This window comes from Laccaria bicolor, genomic scaffold, assembly GCF_000143565.1.
Source record: "Laccaria bicolor S238N-H82 LACBIscaffold_83 genomic scaffold, whole genome shotgun sequence".
NCBI classification, from domain to species: Eukaryota; Fungi; Basidiomycota; class Agaricomycetes; order Agaricales; family Hydnangiaceae; genus Laccaria; species Laccaria bicolor.
In genome coordinates, this window is record NW_001889954.1 from 1 (window position 1) to 24,841 (window position 24,841).

Below are 24,841 nucleotides of genomic sequence, written 5' to 3' on the forward strand. Positions count from 1 at the left end.
TTACAAAGCCCTGCTTGAGTTGTTTCGAGCTCGCAAGCTCACTCTCCAACTCGAGCCTCAACCAAATCTAATTTTTTAAATTTGGCTCGACCTGGTTCGACCTGCTTAGCCCTCATTTTCACTGGGCTCTAACAATCATATCGCTCTCTAGGAGGTCTCAAGCCAAGTGTTGTGATTTCGGAGTTCGAATCACACCCAAATCACGGTTGCGCGCCAACACTTGTCCTGCAAATCACACCGAATCACACTTTTTGCAGTCCCTCCCACGCCAAATCACACTTTTTTCCAGGACAAGTCACAAAACGGACCCGCCAAATCACAGTTTGGATCACACTTTTTGGCGGATGGGAGACCTGACTTGTCCTGAAATCACACCTCCCACCCAACACTTGTCCTGGACCCTGACTGTTTTCTCGTGCGCTAATTCCCTTTCCGTTCAAGCCGACGCTCGTACTTACATAGCTGTCCTCTCCCTTTACCTTGTAAAATAGACTACCAGGTAGAAGCCTCGTAAATCAAATACATGAACTGCACCTCCATTCAGCTCCATGTGCACAAGCTATTTTCGGCATCAAGGTTTGGCAAGTCCACCCACAAGAAATGGATTTACTCTGTGAGTTCTGGCTCGAATTTGATGATCTTGGGCTTTACTTGACGGTGACTACTACAGGAAGTGCCTCCCGAGCTTACGAAATGGAACGCCGATCCGTTCAATTTTGGCATTTGGTTTTGTGGTGAAAGGATGCCCACAAACAGAAATTGAGCTAGAAAAGTAAGTTCTTGCTCGTATTCTGCGCCCCCGGGCTCTATTTGACCGAAATCGCTTCAGGAACCACCTCCCAAGTTTTGGGAATATGGCACCCAGCCGTTCGAAGTCGGCGTGCGGTTTTGTGGCAAATAAGGTCCATTGCCAGAAATTGAGGCTTACAGGTAGGTTCTTACTCGATTTTTACGTTCTTGGGTTCTACTGAACCGAAATTGCTCTAGGAACAACCCCCCGAGTTTTCGAAACGTAATGCGTAACCGTTCAAAGTCGGCGCTCGGTTTTGCGGAGAAATGAGGTCTATTACTAGAAATTGGGGCTTGCAGGTAAGTTCTTATTCAAATTTCACGTTCTTGGGCTCTACTTGACCGAAATTGCTTCAAGAACAACCTCCCGAGTCTGCAAAACATAGCGCCTAACCGTTCAAAGTCGGTGCTTGGTTCTGCGGAGGATTAAGGTCTCTTACTCCAGAAATTGAGGTCACAGGTAAGTTCTTGGTCAATTTTTACGTTCTTGGGTTTCATTTGACCGAAATTGCTTTAGGAACAACCTCCCAAGTTTTCAAAACATGCAACCCAACCGTTCAAAGTCGGCGTTCGGTTTTGTGGGGAAATGAGGTCCATTACTAGAAATTGAGGCTTGCAGGTAATTTCTTACTCAAATTTTACGTTCTTGGGCTTTAATTGACCGAAATTGCTCCAGGAACAACCTCCCAAGTTTGCGAAACATGGCGCCTAACCGTTCAAATTCGGTGTTTGGTTCTGCAGGGCAATAAAGTCTCTTACCCTAGAAATTGAGGCTCACAGGTAAGTTCTTGCTCAATTTTTACGTTCTTGGATTTCACTTGACCGAAATTGCTTTAGGAACAACTTCCCGAGTTTTCGAAACATAGCGCCCAACCGTTCAAAGTTGGTGTTTGGTTTTGCGGAGAAATGAGGGCTATCACCAGAAATTAAGGCTTGCAGGTAAGTTCTTACTCAAATTTTGCATTCTTGGGCTCTACTTAACCAAATTTGCTTCAGGAACAACCTCCCAAGTTTTAAAAACAATAGTGCCTGACTGTTTAAAGTCGGTGTTTGGTTCTGCAGGGCAGTAAGGTCTCTTACCCTAGAAATTGAAGCTCACAGGTAAGTTCTTGCTCAATTTTTACGTTCTTGGGTTTCACTTGACCGAAATTGCTTTAGGAACAACCTCCCGAGTTTTCGAAACATAGCGTCTAACCGTTCAAAGTCGGCGCTCGGTTCTGCGGAGAAATGAGATCTATTACGAGAATTGAGCTAACAAAGTAAGTTTTTACCCGTATTTTATGTTCTTGAAATCTGCTTAACCGGAATTTCTTCAGGAACAACGGCCCGAGCTTGCAAAACTCGGCGTTTAATTCTGCGAAGGAATAAGGTCTCTTAGCAGAAATTGAGGCTAACAAGTATGTTCTTCCTCAATTTCTACGTTCTAAGGGTCTACTTGACGGAAATCGCTTTAGGAACGACCTCCCAAATTCGCAAAACATAGCGGCCAACCGTTCAATCTCAGCGTTCGATTCTGTGGATGAATGAGGGCTATTACCCCAGAAATTGAGGCTAACGGGTAAGTTCTTGTTCGATTTTTACGTTCTTGGGCTCTACTTGATGGAAATTGCATCAGAAACAACCTCCTGATTTTACAGAGCATGGCACCCAGCCATTCAAACCAGGTGTTTGTTTCTGTGGTGAAGTAAGGTATTTTGTCCATTTTTCGTGGTACTGAGCAATGAGAATTGTTACACCAGTCATGTATGCCTATAAAGGCCCAACAATAAGATTGATTTTAGAGTACCATACACATCTACATGATGGGGATTATTTTAGGAAAGTAGCATATATACTTGTATGAATGTCAACCCCATCGCTAGGCCAATATGAACAAGAGAGGCAAGGCCGACTAGTACCCACTGAGGTCGATGGCATTCGTTGTCATTGTTGGAAGACATTTACGGTCGCTTTGTGATGTGAGGGTGTGATTGAGTGGGTTAGGATGCTAAGCGTTCACGGCTGTAGAGACATTGGGCACTCACCACAGGTGGTCGTCTGTTGTTCGTTAGTTGTTCGTTGTCGTCGTCCCTCATTTGTCTTCATGGGTTCGTTGTCCGTCAGAGTTGTCTTCGCGTTGTGGTGGTGGTGGTCCATCGTGGTCGCCTTCGCGTCACCGTCGTCCGTCGTGGTCGCATCGTGGTGGTCCGACGTTGTGGTCATCGTGTGGTCGTGGTCACGTCATGGTTGTTGTAGTCATGTCGTGGTTGCCCTGTTCGTGTCATGGTGGTCCGTCCCCTTGCTGAGTATGGCAGGCAAGCTTCTTGCTGAGTATGGGAGGCAAGCTGCCATGACTTGGGGCCTCGGCTGCTATTGTCAGTCTTGATGTTGTGAGGCAGGAGAGATACAATACAGGAGGGGACTTACCAATGGGACGATGTGGCGGGAAGGAAGAAGTCCAAAGAACCAGGTGGTGACCCTTTGGGAAGGTACAGCTACGCCACCGATTTTTGACGTACGGACTCCTGGAAAAGTGCTGGATCAATGCTAAAGTCATCCACCTGCCGAGGGGTGTCATTGTCTGGAATGCAGAACGAGGCACGCTCATAAGCGTGTATGATACGACGAGGAGGAGCGAATACTAACAATTATTGAATTATTTGATACTATTTACCATGTATGTACAATGCTAAGTCAGCGCGAAGACTTGGCCAGGTGTTTTCCAGACCCTAATCCAAGTCACAATTTGATTGTGATCTGCCAGCGAGATCACACACCCGAATTGTGATTTAGGGCCAAGTACTTCGCTTAGGGTTCTTTGGTCTTCGTCTTGCGGCTCCGACAAAAATTGGGGGGTCAAGGAGTGTGATTTGATCGTGGCCCGCCTCCATATCACTCTCAACTTGCTCTCAACGCTGGAGGCACCCGAATAGATTAACATAGCGTTTAGATTGTCTCAATAGTCATACAGATAGTACATGTTAAGAAAAGGATAACGAAAATGCAGTCCAGCAAGGTAATAAATAGTACACCGATGAAGAAGTCAGTCTAAGCACCAAACCCATAGAGAGTGCGGCCTGACCGCTTGAGGGCGTACACAACGTCCAAAGCAGTGACGGTTTTTCTGTAAAACACAATCAGCAAATGCAGATGTGGGCGAATGGAGGGTGCGTACCGCTTTGCATGCTCAGTATAGGTGACGGAGTCCCGGATGACATTCTCGAGGAAGATCTTGAGGACACCACGTGTTTCCTCGTAGATGAGGCCTGAGATACGCTTCACGCCACCACGGCGAGCGAGACGACGGATGGCGGGCTTGGTGATACCTGGACAGGTGTGAGTATGGTTGTGCAAAGATGTCGTTGTAGAGAGGACGCACCTTGAATGTTGTCACGAAGAATCTTGCGATGACGTTTGGCACCACCTTTACCGAGACCCTAAGCAGAAATGCGTTAGCAGCTGGATACTTCAGCCTTGCTTGTAGGGCTCACCTTGCCACCTTTTCCGCGTCCAGACATCGTGTGTGAGTGTTAAGTGTTGTTAGGGATGTGAAGTTTGGTAACGGTGACAATGACGGGGACGGCGCTAAGTTGGTGGAGATGATGATGGTAAGGAAGAGAGAGCCGTCTGTTGATTGTAATTATCTTTGTTTCGCGTCTGTTGTGGTTTGTTGACGTGTCTGTCACGTTTAAATCATTTCGAACCTACCACTGCAAGAACTTAGATAACGAGACGGAACAGCACATGTGGATGGCGGAACCTTCCCTTCATTATTGAAGGACGGTGGAAATTTTATAAGAGCCATGCCGTTTGCTTTGCTTAGCCAGAATTTTATGGCGATATCATGTGACATGGAACAACAAAACGATGGCAGGTAGGTGATGCCCAATATGTGAAACGCGAATGAATTACATGGTATACACAAGAGAGGGAGAGTAGAGAAACCGAAACCACGAGAAAAGCTTGGAATTACTCCAATCCTGGCATCTCATAATCTATGGGAACATCCTTCCGTTCCAGCCAAGCCGCATCCTCACTTCCCAGATCCACTCCCTTCCCACAGTCCAACCGTCGCCTAGAGGGCAGCTCCTTCAACTCAACGGTCTCACCAGCATAGTCGTCAGTGCTGCATGAATCGTTGCGCACGACGGCGTAATGCTCCCCGTGCCAGCCGATAAAATCGATGGAGGGAAGCGCCGTAGCCAGACTCCGTGCCCTTGAGATCCACACATCCGTTTGCACTCGAAAGTCCTTTTCAGACATGAGATTAGGCTTCGGCCGCCGTTTGTGCGCGCAGCGAAGGTGGAGGAAGGAGAGGGCGGGGAACTTGGTGAAGGTTGGTGCGTATTCGTTCTGCGGAGACACAGGTCAACACATGGAGTTTTTGGATAAGAGAAGTCAGGTACCAGAGGTTTTTCGGCAATGACGGTCGAGAGATTCACGGCAACCATCTCTTCTGGTATTGCGTTTACGAAAGAGGAAAGTGCCGACTGAGTCAGATTGGCGATGCGTACCCCGAGCACCCGGAGTCTGGGTAAATCGGGGAGGACTCCATGTACCAACTCCCACGGGCAGTCGCCTAAATCAAGCCTCCGTAGATTCTCCCTCTTGCGCAAAAATTGCGTGACGGACTGGTAGAGGCCGGTATCGTTTTCATGTCCCACCAGCACGAACCTGAAAGCTTCCAAGTGTGGTAGGAACGTATGTCTGCCGTCAATAACATGGTCACTATTGAACATCACCGACGCCGAGCTGGGCTCCTCGAACGTCCCATGGAGGGTGAGGCTCTGCAGGTTATGTGCGTGTGCGATGCGCGCGAATACGATATGTGATATACGTGTGTCCACAAGGTCGAGATGGGTGAGGTTCCTGATAGTCACTGACTGAAAGGCCGAGTCCCATGAGTGCTGGCGCTCGAGGTAGGCGCCAAGTATGAGGTGCTTCAGTGTGTTTTCATTCTGGTCAAGCACCGTCCGCACCTCGCCCATGTCGGCGAATCCATCGTCGTCCTCGGCTCGGAGGGTGAATTTGCGCAAATCGCAAAAGGCGGACACTCCGACGGCGTCAAAGTGCCATCCGCTATAAAAGAAGATCAGAATGGTGTGGCTTGGAAGGAGACAGATATTCACATTAGTCCGAGGCCGTGGAGGTGGGGATGGCTTTTGAGCACTGCTTGTACCATGTCTGCTCGCATTTCAGGATATCCGATCCATTCGAATTCGCGCAAAGCTTTGAACTCTGGCAGTGCAGTTCTGAATATACCTTGAACAAATGCTCAGTATATCGTAATAAGGAAGAGTAAGGTATACACACGGGCCATGAGATCAAGCATGTCGCCTTCTTCGTATGCCCAGTGTAGTCGAAGGGATTTTACCCTGCTGGCAAAAACAGGATCGGCTTTTGCTCGATCAAGGATATCCAGACCCCTATTCAGGTTGTCTTGATCTTCTCCGAAATATATGTCGAGGGTATGGAAGATGTGTCGTACAGCGATGTCATGATGGAACGTGGAGACAAACAACCACGTCCGGAGGTAAAATCGGGGTGTATGAAGGGCAATTCTTTCCCAAACTTCGAGAGGTGCTCGTTGTGACGCTGGCTCATGTCGGAAATGAATCTGGCCACTTCATTGATCATGCTTCGGATGAAAGTATTCGGAGGCATACCACTTTCTGACGTTTCAACTCCTTTTGTATCTCCTTGTTCGAAGGCTCCAGTTTCAATACGTCTCCAAAATCTGCGATGCTTGAGCAATTGTTAGAATTACGTATGTTGCACGGACCTTGGTCGGCTTGCCCTAACAACATTTCCCCTGCTCGTTTCCTCGCATTCCCTCGAGCTAAGAGTGCCCTCGCAACATCCAGCTTTGGCAGATCTGGAGTCTTCAGGTATACTTCGAGGTAGTTCTCAACTTCCGCGCCGTACCTGGACGAGTTGTAGACTGGAACTTATTTGACAAAAAAAGAGAAGCACTTTCCAGCCTCGATCAACGCCAACGAAGTGTCCAAAAGAAAGTTTGCCTTGCGAAGGTGGTTTAGCGACTGTACGGCATCGTGAACGGTCGATGTGAGCTCGTCAATGGGGCATGAGGTAGACATTGCATTAGGAGAGGCCCCGAGAGGGTAAAGAGGGAGTGAACAAGGAGCACGAGGTTGAGTAACCGATCTTGAACCGATCGCCGGTTAATTCAATTATCACCTCCTTCTGGCCACCGTTCCCCCACCGAGAACTTCTGGTACGAAATACCCAGCAGCGAGAGAGAGCTCTTCTACAGGTAAAGGAACAACCTTAGCAACGGGTGGGAACTTCAGCTAGCAACACACCACTCGCATAGATATATCGCACAGTCTTCATCCAGGTATCGGTCTTTGGTAAGGTTCATGGCATCTACTCCTAGGCTGGATTTTAGGGTATCTCGAGGCTCTCGTAGTACGATCTCTCCGCCGTGAGTACTTATACTGCTAAGTCAGCGAAAGTACATCTCTCATCGTCCTAATTCAACCTCTAGCATCCCACGAGCGTACGAGTGGGCTTCAAGATATGTACCGACACCAACGCGGCCTCTTCTAGATATGGCTCAGGGAGTACCAGGCATACCTCCGCCTGAAGCTCTCCGAGCAGCGCTCGGGAAGGCGGGAGCTAACCAAGCCAGTTTCGGATATTGTCCTTGGTCCGGGGAGGAGGAACTACGCGAGGCCCTGGTAAGGGAAATGAAACTTGTTTATGGAGAAGGGACATATGTGAAAGCGGAGGATGTTGCTTTGACTGCTGGGTGTAATATGGCTTTCATGGCTGTCGCGATGAGTATCGTTGATAGTGGCGATGAGGTTATTTTGCCCATGCCCTGGTGAGTCGTACTCGTCTTTTGTTTTTGTGGTTGGTTAATTTTGATCCAGGTATTTCAATCACCAGTATGTTCTTGTAGTCTTGCATTCAGATCATATTTTAACGACAGGTTTAAAAAGAATGAGCCTCAATCTTCTCGGCGTTGAAGCCATTCCCTTACCAACGCTTTCTGAGAATGGATTCACTCCATCTGTCGAAAGGTGCAGGGAATTAATTACACTGAAGACGCGGGCGATCGCCCTGGTTACACCGAATAATCCGGTGAGTTCTCCCTATATCACACTCCTTCTTCAATTATCCCATTCTTGCAGACGGGGGCAACTTACTCACCCAAATTAATCTCATCTTTCTTCGACCTGGCGCATGAATACAAACTCGCGCTTATAATTGATGAAACTTACCGCGATTTCATCACAACTTCGACGCCTCCACACAACCTTTTTTCCTCTCCACTGACGCCCTGGCGTTCGACATTTATTCATCTTTTTTCCTTCTCAAAATCTTACTGTCTTCCCGGACACCGGCTAGGTGCCATCGTCGCTTCTCCCGAGCTCCTGACAACCTCGGTGAGAAAAGTTCTGGATAGCATGCAAATCTGCCCCCCGCGCCCTATTCAACAGGCGCTTGGTCCTTTGTTGCCTAGCCTCCGCGGTTTTGTGCGGGAAACGGCGTTGGCGCTTGAGTCGAGGCACATTTTGTTCAAAGACCATCTTCCGGAAAAATGGAGGATTGGCGCGCAAGGAGGCTACTTTGCGTTTGTGCGACATCCTTTTGTTCGCGTCTGTGCTGTGGATGTGTGCCAACGATTAGCGGAGGAGGTGGGGGTGGTCACACTTCCTGCCCGCTTCTTTTCTGATGCGCGCGAGAGGGAATCTGGTGCTGAGGGGGAAAAGGAGGAGCCAGTAGAGGAAGAGGAGAGGTGGATACGATTTTCGGTTGCAAATATTCCCGATGAGAAGGTATTGCAGGTCTGTGAGCGGTTGAGCGAAAGTGAGAAAGTTTTTGGATGGAAAATGTGATCGGGATACTTAACGTTGGCATAGCGGCTGGAAAAAAACTGATATCCAAAATCCTGGCTTCAAGCATCTAAACACGCCCTACATAAATGAAAGAGGCCGGACCTCACTGCTGAAGTATCCATTGAACTTCAAAGATCGACTCTAGATCTGCGAAAGCCTTCAGTTGTAACAAGGCCAAAGCGGTTACGTCAGCAATCAGAAGACTACGCGTCCTCTCGATCTACCGTCATCACCATCTCCTTCAACTATGGACCACTTTCCAACAAACTGGGGACGTCCTGTAAGCTTTATCCAAATATCTCGGATCGATATACTCAAATCTTCCAGCGCAACGACGCATTCGACGCGTATGGGACTTATCCTATCGCACAACGGCCACAAAACAACCCCAAGGACGCTTTTTCAGCTGGAGTACAACGTACACAGTGAGTACGCGTATATCGTGGGTGATCTTGCCATCTGAATTATCTTACAAGGCAACCGATCGTAACGGGGACGAGTGTTTTGGCTATCAAGTACAAGGACGGTATCATGATGGCAGCGGACAATCTTGGTGGGTCCATCATTGTTCCCCGAGGCATGGCTAACCCTTTTGCTATTCAGCGTCGTACGGCTCTCTTGCCAGATTTAAAGATATCCAACGTCTTCATGCCGTAGGCAGTAACACCGTTATTGGCGCTGGTGGAGACATGTCCGACTTCCAATACATCCAAAACATGCTAGACGAGCTTATGATTGATGAATTCACTGCACAAGACGGACACGCTCTTGGCCCCGCAGAGATCCACGAATATCTCGCCCAGGTCTTATACGCTAGACGGACGAAGATGAACCCGCTGTGGAACTCGATCCTTGTTGGGGGCTTTAAAGATGGACAGCGGTACGTTCTCCTCTGGCTCACTAACGTCTGTCTGACTGGGCTGCAGGTTCTTGGCTTATGTCGACCTGTTGGGAACGACGTACTCCGCGTCGACACTGGCTACAGGTTATGGATCATACATCGCTCAGCCCTTGCTGAGAAAAGCCGTCGAGGGACGAGAAGACGTCCTTACAGAGGCTGAGGCGCTAGAGATCATCGAGACGAGCATGAGGGTATTGTATTATCGAGATGCTAGGAGCTTGAATAAAGTATGTCCTCCCCTTGTTCTTGGTCCTACAACCCTCTAATTCGAATCCCAGTTTCAAGTCGCGACCATTACAGCAGAGGGCGCGAAGATTTTAGAATCAAAGAGCCTCGATACGTCATGGTCATTCGCAGAGGGCATCAGAGGCTATGGCGCCCAAACGCAATGATTGTCCACGGTCGAGTGTAATGTATTTTATGTGCCCTCGAGCACCTCTCTTGAGAATAATCAATCGTTTCGCTTTTCCTCCTCGAGGTTGGAGTAGGCTTGACGTCGAGGATGTTGCTGAGATACGTGCGCTGTTGTTCCTTGCTACTGACCTATCACCGCTAGGACATGGCGTATGAAGTCACCTTCACTTTCGGCTTCGAATTCCCATCTCCTTAAGATACGTTGCAGCGGTCACGTGTAGTGCATTTTCATTCCATTAAGGCCGCGCTAATACATCCTGGAGTTGAGCTACTCTCAAATGGAGTACAACGTCGATGATGCTTCTTATGCTACCCGATTGCCACGTCATCCTCTCGCTTATCTAGCCGCGACTGTGAAGCAGATACCCTTCCGACTCTCCATCCTAGTCCGTGTGGCGAATCGTCTACCCTTAGGTATCCACGTTCGGGCTTGCTTTTTATCGGAATATGACTGGAAAGTTGTCGCTCTTTCCTGGTCTCTTCTTTATTGCGTGTCTTGTCCTCTTGGCCGTCCGGCTCTCTCATTCGGGCACGACAAAGTCAGGTTGAGGCTTGGTGGAAATTCAGCGGCGCATTGACGCAAGTTTTGGTGAGCTTGCCAAATGTCCGCTTGCTGTGGATTTGATGATGACAGGAATCCTGATAGAGAACAACAGTTGAATGGGATCATCAGGACGGCGCATATATCATTTAACAACGGAGTCTTGTAACGCATGCAACTCTTTGCTTGACGAATTCGTCGAAGATCACTCCAAGCCTTGACCCGCAATGTATCCAAGTATGAACTTCCAGCTAGAAGACATGGAATGCAATTCTCAGTTCGGATAAATAGAAACGAAATTTACATCTTCGTTCAAGAAAGTGAGTTGCTTGGTGTTGAGGAGTTGATTCGATCATCTTGAAACAATTACAAAACTCGCACTGGTACTTACAATCCAATAACATTACTAACTGGCAGACGTGGCATCGGAACAGACGTCAAAGGTTGGTAGGAACTGATGGCCACCAGTTAGGACAAGGATGTTTGACGTCGTTGTCAAGGATTTTCCAATCTGACATGCCTTTGTTATAGAACCAGGAATGAATGTTGCAACTGCCAAACAAGAAAACAAGAAAACTAGGGGGAATAAACGGCGATCAAGTGTATAAGTAAGTTGTTCCTTGTCAAGCAGGTGGCGGAGGGCGACTTCTTCGACTGTGAGAATCCACGTATGGAGGAGGAAGCTCATCTCCTGCGTCCCGGTGCTGAGACACAGTCCCTCTCTCTGCCTCGTATCGCGGGTCTTTCGTACTATACCCCGCCACCTGTGTTAGTAACCGCATACGGCGGGACCTACGCGGGTTTGAGCCACGAGGACCATTGATAGATGGTGTGTCTGATATACGCCCCAACTCTGAAAGAGGAATCTCATGTGGGTACTCAGGGACGGAGGTCCCTATAGCGAACTTTGCTGCTTTTCGTCTAGGTTGCGCAGGGAAGCCAGCAATTGCAAAATTTCGGTGACTCCGGTCGGAGCTCGGTTGGTGGCTGCGTCGCGAATCGCCAAGTTCATCGGGCCTTGAGGAGATATCCCTCAGGACTTCTTGTGTCGTTGGATATGAAAGAGATATCTTTGAGGTGGATGCTGTACGACGAGGTAGGGATGAAATTGGAAGGGCAGGAAGGCGTTTTTCGCTAATCATGGAAGACACCAGGCTTGGAACCCTGTTCGTTGAATCCCTTTGTATAGAATCTTCCATGTGGAATTGTCGCGGTTTAAGTTTATTTCCATCTCGTCGCCTGAGGAAAACAATGGCTGTTAGACCGCCGAAAAAAAGGAGGGTGCCCAGAGAGACGGAGACGCCGACGATGATGGAAGTTTTCTTTTTCTGCTCTCTGAGACCTGCGGCTGATGCCGCAGCTTCTTGTTGTTCTTGAATGATTGTTGAATTTCCGCTTGAGCTGACAAGTCCAACACAGTCGGTATCTGTAGAGCCTGTGAAGTACAGCTGTCAGGTTCTGGAAGTTGGAACTCTCATACGGTCTTTAATTACCTTTGGTAGGTAATATTGGGGTTCCTGTTGCCCATCGCCCAGTACTATTGGAAAGAATCAGAAAAAAAATCCGCGGTACACACTGCTCAAGGTACTGACAAGTCACTGACCGCAGCTGTGGTGCAAGAGAGCGGCATTAGCTGACTGACTGCTCATGAATTTCTGGTTAGTACGAACCTAACAGCTGTGTGCCAGGGTCTGCCCTGTTGATGTACGTAAAGTGATCGTCGCCAAATGGTAAAGTTACATTGGTTACAATTGGTGAATTGACTGCTGCGAGGGTGAGATTATACGGCGGTACACCCCCCTTTACCGACAGGCCCCAAGGTTGGCAGGTCGTCAAACCATTTGTAACATTTGAAGTGACAGTGAACTCTGGCGTTGTTGAAGGCGCAATGACGCATTGCGTTGTCTGGCCAGCTTTTTGAAATTCAGTCCGAATGATGACATGTGTTATAGAAGGTTTGCGCACCGATAACATGAAAAAGCTGTGGCGGGATGCCACCAGCGCTACCAGTCGAATCTACCACACTCAACATCAATTGAGTTCCTGTCATTTGTCAGTTCGTTTTCGTTGAGGATCGTCCAGGTAGACTCACCGACGGGCTCCGTAACCGTCCAACTGAGTGTGCGATTATTCGTCCCGATCAATGTTGTACTGGGCGTCCCCCCCGTCGCAAACGCAATCATATAATACGGAGGAACCCCAGATGTATTGTTGAGTTTTACATTGAATGGTTTCACAATAATCGAAAATGGGACGCATGTTGGTAAAGAAGTTGAAAGAACCTGCGGAAAGTTTGGCAAAAGTCAATGAAGGTCAGCCCATAGGCATTGGCGGCGTACGTTGTTCGCAAATTGCCACTGAAATATACGGTTCGTCTGTGCGAATGTAGAAGTGAAGGTGATGGTTAACACGAAAAGGGCCGGCAACTGGAGGGCACTGGAAGAACGCGGCATACTTGACGTCCTGTCAGGGAATACCGGAAAGGATGTGCAATGCAGCTCAACGGAGGTTAAACGGTAAGAAAATGAACGAATTTTTTTTATCTGCTTGCGGGTTGTCCGGTCAAGATGAATTTGGTGGGGCTGTAAGGATTGATTATTCAGACCAAACCCAAGTCATTGTCATAGTCCAAAGTGGTCATACCTCAAGGGTTCAAAGGTCGCAGACCTTGCAGAAATAACACGGAGAATCGTTGAGGACGGCGAAAAATGGGGAAAATGAATTCAAACAGTGTCCACCTGCACAATGTCATGATATCCTCAAGCGAGTCCCTTGTCAATAACGTTACCTTATTGAATTGACCTTGTATTTACTATGTGGTCAGGGACTTTAAGTGAGGGGTAGGCTTGTCAAGAGGGCAAGCCTGACTCGGTGTTTGCCCGGTGTGCAGCTTGGCAACGATGTCATTCGAATTCGCTAGGTTGGTTGTTATCTGAATCCATCTGTCATGATCCACGGGTCAACATGTCAAGAGGACCTGAACATAATTACAAAGCTATGACCGATTGGGTGGTGTTATCGTGAGTTTCAGAAGGACCCCGGGCAATAGCAGAAAATCCCTGGTCCCGATCCGGACAAAAAAAGTGGATTTTAGGTCCAAGAGCTGGGGGCCAATCCGGACAAAAAGCGACAAAATTCGAAGTTGCCCAGAGCTCAGAGTCCGGACAACATCAACAAGATGAAAATTGCCCTAAGGCGGGTATCCGGACATAACTGTCGTGGCTGAGCGGTCTAACGTGTGTCGTCTGTGTGTAACGATGATGAGCCATGTCGTCGAGCTGCGTGATCGAACCTAAGGTAATGCAATTCAGCCGTAGTAATTTTTGTGCAATATTTTTTGTATTCAAGCTTAGCAAAACGCAAAAAGAACTTACAGCAGCCCTAAAACTCTTGAAAAGAGGTGGTGGAGGAGAGGAGTCTGATGATTAGAGTACTAATAGTGCTATTTAGTGTTAAAATTTGGTTAATATATGCATTTTACTTGTTGCATACCCATTTTCTACTCCCTGGGAGGCTCTTGACGTTGTTTGAGCCAGCGCTGAGGCCAGATCCACCAATCCGGACATTGCTGGGCGAAAAAATGCCCTGATCTGGGGGTCCGGACAAAAATTTAACTTGGAGGGGAGGCCAGGTCCCGTCCGGACAAATTTGACGCAGAGGCGTCCGGACAAAAACCCAATTTTCGGGATCAGGCCTTTTCTGCTATTGCCCGGGGTCCTGTTTCAGAGGGTGTGGTTATCACAGGAGTCCAGGACCGTTGCACTCGACGGCGAACATAAATGTCAAGGTTTGAAGGGATTCGCAAGTGTGGGAACGTGATGCTCCATTCATCATTACTTCAGGACATTTACGGAAAACGGCAACATCTGTCTAGCGCTCAGAAGCGAAATTCGTAGCAATCATCTACGAATGTTTCTCCTTCGCATTAACGACGGACGTCTTGTCCGTCATAAATTCAATTCGCCTGTCTCCCTTGACGCGCAGAACTAGCTCCACTTCATCCAGAAGTTCGCGATCAAGAGCAGTTGGATTCCCAGAACTTCTCCCCTCGAGCTCTGGAATAATCGATCCGACCATAATGGCAGAAATCGCTACGGGATCCGTGAGATCAACGATCGCCGTTTCTCCCCTCGCGAGCGAGAAAAGTAATCCCCCAATTCCTGTGAGAAATATCAAGATCGGAAGGAAAAGCCAGAACAAGCCTTTCCGCCCGCTTCCGATTTGCTGGACGTTATATTCAAGTTCAAAGTAGGTCTGGTCCAGTGATATACCTGGAATGCTTGCACTGGCCCGTTCATAGTGCTGCTTTCGCACCGTCATTCGAATGCGCGTGGCTGCGCTTAGGATGCTGGACAAGACACCCTCAGTGGGTATCGTAGAGTTGGGATCGATGATCTGGTCTCCCATAACTGCTGCAATCGCGCCTCCCACTCGGACATTGATCAGTGTTTCCAAAAAGGCTGCTTGGTCTTGAGAAAGGAGGGGTCCGCTGACATCTTTGCTTTGGTCTAGAGGGGAATACTGCACGGTCCCTCCTACACCGGCGACACTGACAGACGCGAGATATTGACGTGCTGATATCGAGCACATGTACACCAAAGTTGTCTGGTCGAGGTAGGTAGGCATGAGGACAACCAGATTGACCCACTGATTTGAGTTGAGCTGACTGGACGGTAGGGCAAGGTTGGAAGCTAGAACAGTAAATGCGTACGGCTGGATGCTTTCTTGAGGAGAAGAGAACACCATATTATAAGCCGGTCCCGAGACGTTGTACACGCGTATTATATTTCCATGCCCAAAGGCTACCGATAGTGGGGTGACAGTGAAAGCATTGGTGGGAGTACACTGAACGGTTGTGTTGATACCCCAGGCAACGCCGGTCAGGCGACTGAATGTATAATTGGTAGGGGGATTGAAGAAATCTCCATCCCCACTGAAGCGCAAGTATGAGTTGACATTCACGCCAATCCCTCCTGTATCCAGATCTTCGTACGTCGAATTTCCGATTTGTCCGCCGAGGTAAAGGTCATTTTGCTGTGCATAATTACTGTCGTATTTCCCCAGTGCCTGAAGAGAAATTATTGTCGCGGCTTTCACGACAGGACCATCAAAATTGGAGGGATCAATATCGACAAGATCCGGGAAGAGTGCACCATCAGGAGCTTTATAAAAAAGGGTATCGTTCAGAAGACCAAGTGCGACTGAGCCCAAAGGATTGCGAATTGTGCCTGGCACTGTGTGGGTGCCAATCAGAGCGATAGTGGAGCTGCTTGCAAGAAATGTGGCGAGGAGGATGGGAAGGGCCCATGATCGTTGCAGTGCGAAGCTTGAGCTTCGGGTCTGCACGAGATGAAGGATATCGAGGATTGCCAATCGCCTGAACATGCGTAACGTAGCTCCCTTCTCCGTTATGAGCTGGCGTTGAGCAATGGACGTGACTACCCGATGCAAGAGTGTCGCGCCAACTGCACCAAGAACAGAGCCGTAGAACGCAACTGCCGCGTCTCAATCTGGTACAGAAATTCTCCAACAACCCTGGCAGCCATTGAAGCCCACTGGAATGGGCTTGAAGCCCGTAAATGCAACAAGAGCAATGATAGGTGCCGATAGGATGATCAAAAGGAGGGAAAAGAGAAGGATGGCGAGGTGATGGCTCTGAAGAGCTGGAGCGGGGTGCGGAATAGGGGGTGATGTAGGCTTCGATTCCGGAGAATAACGCGTAGGCTCGATTCTCTCCAAGCCCGTTCTTGAATCGGTGTCACCTGTGCAATTCAAAAATGGCTGAGAGGAGTTAGATGGTTGTTGCGCCATGGAAATCGACGCGAGGGAGGGGGGCAAACTTGAAGCTCTGGGATCTGCTTGACTATAAGTTCCTTTTTTTTGCGGCCGAACAAATCACAATACAGATCCTTGTCGACCCTTTCCCAACCATGCGCCATCCCCAACTAGTATCGGTTGCTGGTGGTGTCCAGCTTGAACTTCAGAGCATTTTGAAGCGGTAGACGACGAAGGATTTCATTGTGTACCGCTAACGCGGCAGCCGAATCCAAATTAGTGGAAACAGAGAAATTGCTTGCGTTTCGGAAAGCCATCACCAGAAAACAGGAAGTTCAAAACTGCTTATCGTGAGAGCAGAGTTGTCAAACAGGTGATGGCTATTTTAAGATCACGTCACGCTCCTAAGTAAGCAACCGCAGATCAAGTGTCGACGTTCGAGGACACCACTGGACACCATTGACATTTTTTTCTATAAATAAAAGCCGCCTGCAAGTAACAATCTGTAACAATTTTACGTTGTAGAATTTTATATCCGAACAAAGCTGATGAGCAATGTACTGTTGGATTTGAAGGCGCTTGGCAAATAGTGGGCATTGCATCTGAAAATCTGGCGTCTATTCCCATAGGACCATGATCTCGACACTTGCAAACTCATGACGCCAAAAGGTATCTCTGCGTTTTCGAGTGAAATCGATTCTTCGAAACGTACCGTTCGCCAATCACCAAATCCGGATGTCGTATTAAATGACAACAGTACCCCTGCCGAGGATGGAATTATCCCTCTGACTGCCCCAAATCAAGTCCGGAATTATGAAACTTTGGAAGCTCAATTTATAGAGGTGTCCAGGCAAGTCCATCCCCAATCCTTGAACGACGCCAAACGATTGAACGTGATAGAAAATCATTTAAATCAGCACAAATACATCTCTTTTAGCTCAAATTGCAGAATTGAAGAATCAAGTCGTCCATCATCAGCAAAAGTTCACGTTCCATGGTAGGCCTAGTATATATTTGGTATATATAGTATGGGCCTACTTACCTAGTATCTCGCTTGTGTGGCTTTGGATGGGGCTTAACAGGCTAGCAATCCCTAGGATGGAACGTGAAAGCCTAGTATGGAGAGCAAAAGGGTAGTATAACCTAGTATGGTATCTAAGAGGGTGTTATCATCCATTTATGTCGGTTGGTAGCCTATCACCGGCCTAGCATGCTTGTACTACTCCTAGGATAGGATTCAGCTATTTTGGTTGACCAATATTTTTGTTCCATTCTTAAGTTATATTGACCAAAGTTTAGGACCATGCCTACGGCACTAAACATTGAAAAAGTATTCTAGACATATTGAGAACATACTAACAACTACTATAACTAAATCCATTGTCGTTGTCGTAGTCGGTCATCGTTGTTGTCATCGTTGTAGTTGTCATTCGTGTTATCGTTGGCGGTCATGGTTCGTTCTCGGGGGGTTATTCATCATCGTTGGTGGTGGTCGTGGTCATTTGTTGCCGATCATCTTTGTTGTCACCCTTCTTCGTCATTCGTTGTCCATAGTCGTTGTTGTTGATCTGTTGTTGGTCGCCACGTCGCCGTTGGTAGGAGATGGGGAGGGGAGTCATGATGTTCACCCGGAATAATATGAACAGTGACGACAAAATGCGTCGTCACCGTCCATCGCCCCTGCTTCTGGTGTGAAAAAAGGAGAGAGAGCGAAGTCATGTTGCTACTCACCTGGATTATAGCGTGCCCTCGTCATCGGTTCATAGCCATCCCGTGTCCTTGTCGCTGTCACGTCCTCATCCCGTGTCCTCGTCTTGTGTTTTCATCGTCGCGTCGTCGTTGTCCCACATCATCGTTCCGTCGTTGTCCTGAGTCTCAGCGAGCTGTGTTGGGACGAACGTGAGACAGGGGTACTTACCTTGGTGTCCTGAAATACACATGCCGTTCGTCGTCGTGTGGTTGACATGTCGCTGTCAGCGACGTGGCACCTGGATTCCGTGTTAGAGAGACGAGTGGTGGGGGTGAGGTGAGCTTACCGTGTCCTCCTCGCGTCCTCCTCGCTGTGTCATTGTCGTTTTACGTTGTTGTTCCGTAGTCGTCCTGTGTCTCACCGAGGTGGGTTGTGACGAACATACGACGGGGTACTGTGGTGTGAAGTAAAGCGATGAAAGCGATGTAGAGGTACGTCGGACTTTGATTGGACTTATCTAATTGATCACATGACACTAATCACGCGTTTCACTGGAACTTTGCTCTCTGTTCTTGACCACCACCACCGCCTCCCCGCTCCCCCGCTCCTGACTCCTTCCCTCCCGGCGACGACGACGACGACGGCTCGACGCTACAACTCCTGGCTGTGCTGTACCCCGCTCAGCGACACCGCAGTGAGCTTGAGCGATTCGCTTGTATTGTCTGGTGTTGAGAAGGAGACATCATGGGCGCAGATTCTCTGAGCGAGCGAGTAATTATCTGAGCATATATGCTACTTATCTTAAAGATTTGACTTTCCAATGTAGGTATTCAATCGACTACCGTTTACGCCGATGCTTTGCTACGCGTTCTCTTGCCAAGTAAGTGTTTTTCGTGGCATACATGCGCATATATGTGATGTATCTTCCAATTCTGACAGTGCTCGAATGCTTGGTGTCTTCCCCGATGCCCAGGCCGATGACGGCGCGGATTATTGGTCGATACCGTCAAAACGATGTCATATCGCTTGGGAGACTGGATTTGCACGGTATGTACACGCTTTATGACTCTCTAGGTAGTAATTTGCTAACAATGCATTCGTTAGCACCGTATCGTCCCCTTGTACCCAATTCACACATGCAGGGGATATGCCCTCCGAGTCGTTGCCACCCTCCGCGCCATAGCAGTCAAAGTCGCCTTGGTTACACGCAAGCTCCTCGCAGCCGCAGCCATCACCGCAACTCTTCGCACGCCACCACCACCGATGGTGAGCAACTTCACCTCTCGTCAACGCCCGTTGAGAAGGTATGCTGAGTGTCATTGTCATGATCATCCTGATTCGTCTCCTCAAGACGCATATACTGGCGGTTTCCATGGTAAGCGGCTACATCGCAGGAGTAGCCTTAATCAGCCAAGAGAGCGATGTGAGGAGTAAAGGGTTTCAACTGGTGATGACGACGGCTCACCTCGCATGCCTCTGTCGTCTAAGCAGAAGACGAGCGGCATGACATCGAAGAGAACGATAACTGCCAACATTTACTCAAGGTGTTTTCATTCGCTTTTCTTCGACTCTACACTGGCTCATTGATCAATCTTCCAGACTACTGTTTTTTATGTCACCCACTTGCTCACGGTCTTCCGCATGTACATATTGCTTTCTTTTTTTTTCTCCATCCTTCCAATCTTTTCTCTTGCTGCCTGCCATTCTTGTGTCGTTTTCAGACTTTGTATTAGATGCTACAAGAAATACATGTTTTATTTCGCCGTATTTCATATGAAGTGATCAGAATTTAAAATAAGAATTCAAGATCTAGCTAAGATTGTATGGAAACGGTTCACTAGGATGGCCTAGTATGGCCTCGCATGGTGTCAGGAGCCATGCAAGAAACCGGTGCCATGCAAGGCCTATCACCAGGGATGTAAGCCGAGGTTCCAACCTTGGCCATAGAAGGGGGGCTAACCTTTCATGGCCTATTGGCGCCTCTCATGGCCATTTATGGCCTTACGTGGAACCCGAACTTTTGCTGATGGGCCTCACATGCGGGGATCACGGAGTAACTCACCTGTGCTTGCATCAACGCAACAAGTGGACTGATGATGACTATGATCTTCTTCTGGCAGGAGTCGCGTTCGGTATTCCCAGGCCACCAGTAGTAGAAAAGCGCGTAGAAAAACGCAAGCGTCTTGCCGGACCTGGTTGGTACGTCAAGGATTGTGCTGCGTTTTTGTAAGATGTTTTGGCCCGTTTCGATCTGGAATGGGTGGAGGAATGGAATACCAAACGTCTCGCAAAGTCTTCGAGACGTTGAGGCAAGGCGATCAGGGTCCAAAACGATCTCTGGGCCAGACATCGCGTCGCAGGCTCACTCAAAGCTCAGCGAAATTTGGCTAAGTCCTCGTAATTCGTGGGAATTTTCTGTACTGTACTAGATCACACATCAAATCTTCCAGTCCCTACGGTAATCGATTGAACGACTGTCTTCAATTTACAAAAAGGGACTTGGCTCGAGTCTAGGTGGGCATGTGTTCGTGTGGGAAACAAGCGCGCAGGGCAAGCGCATCAACAAACGCCTTACAATGTTACATAACGACGGAGTTCTTAAATCCTTCTGCTTCCTAACACGACATCCAACTATTTTACAAGTCCTTGGTCATGGTATAATCGTACCGACGAAGACACAGCGAGCTCACGTCGTCTTCAGAATCCAAACATCGCCCTCCGTCGGGCTCTGCGTCAATCCAGCCCATCCATAGCATCCAAAAGCCACATCGATGGCCTCGTAATCTTCAGAAGGATGATACGACCTAGGAGCGCCCTGCCGCCACAACTCTGCTCGTCGACGATGCTGATCGTCCAAGGCACTAGCTCGCAGCGCGTAGTGCACTGCAAGAAGCACGTCTTGCACAGTGACGACCCCATCGACGATCCTCGATGGGAACACAACGACGGGCTTGCTGGCGAGTGCCGTGCGGATGGTCAGAGACCCTAGATTCGGGTTTGATGCCCTCTCATGCCGCCACCGGTCGTCGTCGACGAGGTGACGACGACTTGTCGCGAACGACGGCGGCGAGCGGATGTCATATTTGATTGGTGGGATCGTCCCTCTTTTAAGTAATGGGTTGATTGAGGTGCCGTAGAGGGATAGTGGTGGCAGTGGTATGCAGGAATGTGGGTGGAGAGGTCGGGGATTGCCTAACGAGGATGGGCGACTTGCGATGTACGTTGGCGAGACGAGGGGAGTGTGCGAGTTAGTTGGAGACCCCACCGACCCTCCAAAAATCGAATTCATATTTATGGTTGAGCCGTATGGCTCTGGTGCATGCACACAGACCACCTTATGATCCTCGACAGCCGTGGACTGGGACTGCTGCATCGTCGGAGAGGGGATGTACAGCGTGTAGGGGTTGTACGCTGGCATTTTGGTCGTCATTATCCTCGATGATGGAGGCCTAATTGGTGTCGGTGAGCTCTTGAGCCTGATACACCGCCGTGTGATGCTTACAATAATTCGATTTGGTTTTAGGACCCGTTGGAAGCTTTATGTTTGTGTTGGGATGGATGGGGTCTCAAGTGAATCAAACCTCGAGAGGTGGTAACTGGTAGAGACAAAGTGGGGGTGAGTTATGTCTATCCGCCCGTGAGGTTATATTATCTGCTGAGATTCTGAAGTGCGCGACCCTCCAACAGGACACATCGACCCTGCCCGGAAGGACGAGAGTGGTAGGAACCCTGACGTTCTGCCCGGATTAGATCCCCATTTGGACGTTTCTCGATAATGCGGTTCAAAAAGGTCTCGACGACCCTCTAGATTTTTGGAGAACCTGTCTGTCTTCAGGGATCCGATATCTTAGTCGCATGCCAGGGGTCATGTGTGTACTTATATGAACTGTATAAACCATGATGCATGACCCCCGATATTTCGGTGAGGCCAGGTGCAATCCGGACAAACTGGCTCAACCTCTCAGAGGTCCGGACGAAAGGTGCCTTTTCAGGATCAAGCCTCAGTGCCATTGGGCGCTTTTAACCTCCCTCTTTCCCCTTTCGCTGCGATCCGGCAGATCATTACCTGCTTTGAGCAGCTAATCCCATTGGTTTATACAGTATCCCAGTCTTAGATCAGCGGGTACGGTAAATAGGTCCACAAGAGCTGGTCAGTTACCTCACTGGCCGATGATTTCGCGGAGATTGCTGGCTACTGCAGCATATCATTGACTAAGTTTGGGGAGATCATTGGCTGCTGTCATGCACATCATCAGCTGAGCATGGGAGCACCGAACATCTCCAAATTGTTCTCGTTCAAACCTTCCAGATCTAGAGAAGCACATTGACATGAGCTGTAGATTAGTCATTCAGTAAGGGCCAAGTAGACGAGGGGAATCACCACCACTTCACCAACAGCTGACGTCGTCGAGGGCATTTCTGCTCGTTGCAATGTCGTTCCTCAAGCGATTTGGGGTGATCATTGGTTGTGTACTGCCAGTGCTAGTGACATGACTGACTAAGAGTTCAGGGAGATTATTGGCTACCATCCGCCATCCGATGGCTCATTGCTGAATGGGCTGTCAGACAGACTATTGAAATCCTTTGATTACGGTCAACTGCTTCCATCTCCCAGCGCTTTTGTGAGTTCGGCGACGGTAGCCGTAGTTCCAAATATTGTTCCTACAAGGCCTGAAATTATTTGAGATCTTATTCCATCACAAGAGGTACATACATACTGAGAAGCCAGGACGTCCGAGGTTTTCTCGAGACTTGGACATGACGGCCTGCCATTGGTGGCAGGCGACTTTCAACAGGCATCGCACACAACGCCGCCTCTTCCCTGATCGCAGACGCCCAGATGGGCATCATCCCCGCTCAGGAGATCAAGGAAGATGCACCGGACAATACGTCCCCTTGGGTCTTGACTGGGAAGAATTTAGAATATCATCGTGCGTGGCTTATGAATTTTTTTTTCGTGACCGTTGCGGTTGAAGAACGTTTAACAAGGGATGGACTTATAGATCGGCGTTCCGGGCGCGTCACTACGCCTTGCAATGCTCACATCCCGGCGTAGATCGAGACCTATGTATGGTCTGGGTCAAATTTAATCCTTGGATAGGTGATAACCGTGATTGATATTTTCGTGCGTGAGCTGAATTTCGCGTTGTCGGAAATATATGTGCACTTACGGAACGTGAGATGAATGAGATAGAGTTGAATGGAGTTGGGAGGTCAACGAAATGCGTCGTTCGAAACCAAAAAGAAATGACAAAGCCTCATAATTATTTGAACTCGTATTCCATTAGAAGAAGTATATACATACTGAGAAGTCAGGAGTCAGGGAATCCGAGGTTTTCTCAAGACTCGGACACGGCGGCCTGCGACTTTCAACCGAGCTCGTTAGATCTCGACCTCTTTACCTTTCGTTGCGCGCACTTAGATATCATCAAAAGGTGCACTATTGAATCGTACTTTCCATTTGATTTTCTGGTCCTCCTATGGTGGGCATACGTTTGTGTGAGGAAGAAGCGCCCATTGAGCGTGCAGTATGTGGCGAAGAGGCATCAGCAAACGTCTTACATAACGACGAGCTCAGAGTCGGAGTTCTAAAGTCCTTTTGCTTCGTGTTACACACCATCTTACACGATTACTACTTTACAAGTCCTTGGCCATGGTATAATCGTGCCGACGAAGGCAAAGCAAGCTCACGTCGTCATCAGAATCCAAACATCGCCCTCCGTCGGGCTCTGCGTCAATCCAGCCCATCCATAGCATCCAACAGCCACGTCAATGGACTCGTAATCTTCAGAAGGACGATACGACCTAGGAGCGCCTTGCCTCCACAATTCTGCTCGTCGATGTCGATGATCATCCAAGGCACTAGCTCGCAGCGCGTAGTGCACGGCGAGAAGCACATCTTGCACAGTGACGACCCCATCGACGATCCTGGATGGGAACACAACGATGGGTTTGCCGACGAGCGCCGTGCGGATGGTTATAGACCCTAGATTCGGGTTTGATGCCCTCTCATACCGCCACCGGTCGTCGTCGACGAGGTGGCGACGGCTTGTCGCGAACGACGGCGGCGAGCGGATGTCGTATTTGATTGATGGGGTCGTCCCTCTTTCAAGTAGTGGGTTGATTGAGGTGCCGTAGCGGGATAGTGGTGGCAGTGGTATGCAGGAATGTGGGTGGAGAGGTGGGGGATTGCCCATCGAGGACGGACGAGTTGCGATGTACGTTGGCGAGACGAGGGGAGCGTACGAGGTGGTTGGAGATCCCATCGACCATCCAAAGCCAGAATTCATGCTCGTGGCTGGGCCGTTCGGTTCTGATGCATGCGCACAGACCACCTTATGACCCTCGTTAGGTGTGGATTGGGACTGTTGCATCGTCGGAGGGGGGATGTATGGCGCGTAAGGGTTGTACGCCGGCATTTTGGTCGTCGTTGTTGTCAATGATGTGGTCTAGTTGGTGGTGAGTACCCCAGCTCGATACATGGCCAAGCGATGCTCACAATGTTCTGATTCGGTTCTAGGACCCGTCAGAACGTTTGTGTTCGTGTTTGGAGGGGTAGGGTGCCAAGGGAGTAGGGCCACGAGAAGGTAGTGGTGGTAGAGGAAGAGCGGGGGTGGGGATATTTCCATCCCCTCCTAGTGGGTAATTATGTTATCTGGTGAGCCCCGGACGCGAGCCTGTCAAAAGTATGGCAAATAACAACCAACAGGACAATATTGACTACCCAGCCACGATCGTCCACGTTCCACAGATCAGGTCGAGCACGGGCGGAGATGCGTAGCCGCCAGGGCTCCTGATTGGCTTTCCGTCATCATTTGGTCCCCACTCGCGGAGTTCCTGAGGACCCCGGGCAATAGCAGAAAAGGCCTGATCCCGAAAATTGGGTT

The 24,841-nt window shown here is 49.0% G+C and overlaps 11 protein-coding genes across 11 annotated transcripts; 4 read left to right on the plus strand and 7 right to left on the minus strand.

The window, feature by feature from the left end:
• Positions 1-548: 548 nt before the first annotated feature.
• On the plus strand, positions 549-1,016 carry LACBIDRAFT_317600 (uncharacterized protein; the record flags this gene model as incomplete). The annotated part of the gene is made up of 4 exons (XM_001890184.1): positions 549-613; positions 671-772; positions 830-930; positions 988-1,016. 4 exons carry the CDS (start codon positions 549-551, stop codon positions 1,014-1,016), a joined length of 297 nt encoding a protein of 98 aa, XP_001890219.1.
• Positions 1,017-2,400: 1,384 nt separating this feature from the next.
• LACBIDRAFT_335326 (uncharacterized protein) lies at positions 2,401-2,991 on the minus strand (the record flags this gene model as incomplete). The annotated part of the gene is made up of 3 exons (XM_001890206.1): positions 2,401-2,538; positions 2,583-2,584; positions 2,814-2,991. 3 exons carry the CDS (start codon positions 2,989-2,991, stop codon positions 2,401-2,403), a joined length of 318 nt encoding a protein of 105 aa, XP_001890241.1.
• A 708-nt stretch (positions 2,992-3,699) lies between these two features.
• HFO16204 (histone H4) lies at positions 3,700-4,375 on the minus strand. The gene is made up of 4 exons (XM_001890207.1): positions 4,260-4,375; positions 4,148-4,205; positions 3,944-4,094; positions 3,700-3,892 (listed from the first exon to the last, which is right to left on the minus strand). Exons 1-4 carry the CDS (start codon positions 4,284-4,286, stop codon positions 3,817-3,819), a joined length of 312 nt encoding a protein of 103 aa, XP_001890242.1. The 5' UTR covers positions 4,287-4,375; the 3' UTR covers positions 3,700-3,816.
• Positions 4,376-4,657: 282 nt separating this feature from the next.
• Positions 4,658-6,866, minus strand: LACBIDRAFT_296025 (uncharacterized protein; the record flags this gene model as incomplete). Its single annotated transcript, XM_001890208.1, has 7 exons — positions 4,658-5,121; positions 5,175-5,847; positions 5,898-6,030; positions 6,082-6,385; positions 6,435-6,505; positions 6,551-6,693; positions 6,742-6,866. The coding sequence occupies 7 exons, from the start codon at positions 6,864-6,866 to the stop codon at positions 4,738-4,740; spliced, it is 1,833 nt and encodes a 610-aa protein (XP_001890243.1). The 3' UTR covers positions 4,658-4,737.
• Positions 6,867-7,148: 282 nt separating this feature from the next.
• Positions 7,149-8,633, plus strand: LACBIDRAFT_256451 (uncharacterized protein; the record flags this gene model as incomplete). Its single annotated transcript, XM_001890185.1, has 5 exons — positions 7,149-7,213; positions 7,277-7,615; positions 7,665-7,679; positions 7,734-7,875; positions 7,926-8,633. 5 exons carry the CDS (start codon positions 7,149-7,151, stop codon positions 8,631-8,633), a joined length of 1,269 nt encoding a protein of 422 aa, XP_001890220.1.
• Positions 8,634-9,104: 471 nt separating this feature from the next.
• On the plus strand, positions 9,105-9,926 carry LACBIDRAFT_241730 (uncharacterized protein; the record flags this gene model as incomplete). Its single annotated transcript, XM_001890186.1, has 4 exons — positions 9,105-9,186; positions 9,237-9,513; positions 9,560-9,761; positions 9,813-9,926. Coding segments are annotated over 4 exons (675 nt in total), but the record flags the coding sequence as incomplete, so codon positions are not given.
• Positions 9,927-10,855: 929 nt separating this feature from the next.
• On the minus strand, positions 10,856-12,942 carry LACBIDRAFT_335331 (uncharacterized protein; the record flags this gene model as incomplete). Its single annotated transcript, XM_001890209.1, has 8 exons — positions 10,856-10,869; positions 10,901-11,041; positions 11,286-11,937; positions 11,983-12,026; positions 12,160-12,402; positions 12,455-12,505; positions 12,582-12,771; positions 12,829-12,942. The coding sequence occupies 8 exons, from the start codon at positions 12,940-12,942 to the stop codon at positions 10,856-10,858; spliced, it is 1,449 nt and encodes a 482-aa protein (XP_001890244.1).
• A 1,450-nt stretch (positions 12,943-14,392) lies between these two features.
• On the minus strand, positions 14,393-16,300 carry LACBIDRAFT_335332 (uncharacterized protein; the record flags this gene model as incomplete). Its single annotated transcript, XM_001890210.1, has 2 exons — positions 14,393-15,984; positions 16,024-16,300. The coding sequence occupies 2 exons, from the start codon at positions 16,298-16,300 to the stop codon at positions 14,393-14,395; spliced, it is 1,869 nt and encodes a 622-aa protein (XP_001890245.1).
• A 620-nt stretch (positions 16,301-16,920) lies between these two features.
• Positions 16,921-19,707, plus strand: LACBIDRAFT_296027 (uncharacterized protein; the record flags this gene model as incomplete). The annotated part of the gene is made up of 15 exons (XM_001890187.1): positions 16,921-17,020; positions 17,202-17,261; positions 17,292-17,397; positions 17,564-17,594; positions 17,660-17,717; positions 17,819-17,859; positions 18,031-18,163; positions 18,269-18,290; positions 18,360-18,379; positions 18,639-18,648; positions 18,781-18,834; positions 18,894-19,001; positions 19,097-19,220; positions 19,306-19,498; positions 19,554-19,707. 14 exons carry the CDS (start codon positions 16,921-16,923, stop codon positions 19,459-19,461), a joined length of 1,023 nt encoding a protein of 340 aa, XP_001890222.1. The 3' UTR covers positions 19,462-19,498; positions 19,554-19,707.
• A 49-nt stretch (positions 19,708-19,756) lies between these two features.
• LACBIDRAFT_335334 (uncharacterized protein) lies at positions 19,757-21,372 on the minus strand (the record flags this gene model as incomplete). The annotated part of the gene is made up of 5 exons (XM_001890211.1): positions 19,757-19,767; positions 19,915-19,924; positions 20,017-20,248; positions 20,321-20,374; positions 20,645-21,372. The coding sequence occupies 5 exons, from the start codon at positions 21,370-21,372 to the stop codon at positions 19,757-19,759; spliced, it is 1,035 nt and encodes a 344-aa protein (XP_001890246.1).
• A 2,269-nt stretch (positions 21,373-23,641) lies between these two features.
• On the minus strand, positions 23,642-24,373 carry LACBIDRAFT_335335 (uncharacterized protein; the record flags this gene model as incomplete). Its single annotated transcript, XM_001890212.1, has 1 exon — positions 23,642-24,373. One exon carries the CDS (start codon positions 24,371-24,373, stop codon positions 23,642-23,644), a length of 732 nt encoding a protein of 243 aa, XP_001890247.1.
• Between the last annotated feature and the right edge of the window lie 468 nt (positions 24,374-24,841).

Coding starts and splice junctions, on each gene's coding strand:
- HFO16204 (XM_001890207.1), bottom strand. CDS start 4,286: ATGTCTGGACGCGGAAAAGGTGGCAAG. Junction 4,206..4,259: donor GACGCGGAAAAGGTGGCAAG/GTGAGCCCTACA, acceptor ATTTCTGCTTAG/GGTCTCGGTAAAGGTGGTGC. Junction 4,095..4,147: donor TCTTCGTGACAACATTCAAG/GTGCGTCCTCTC, acceptor ACACCTGTCCAG/GTATCACCAAGCCCGCCATC.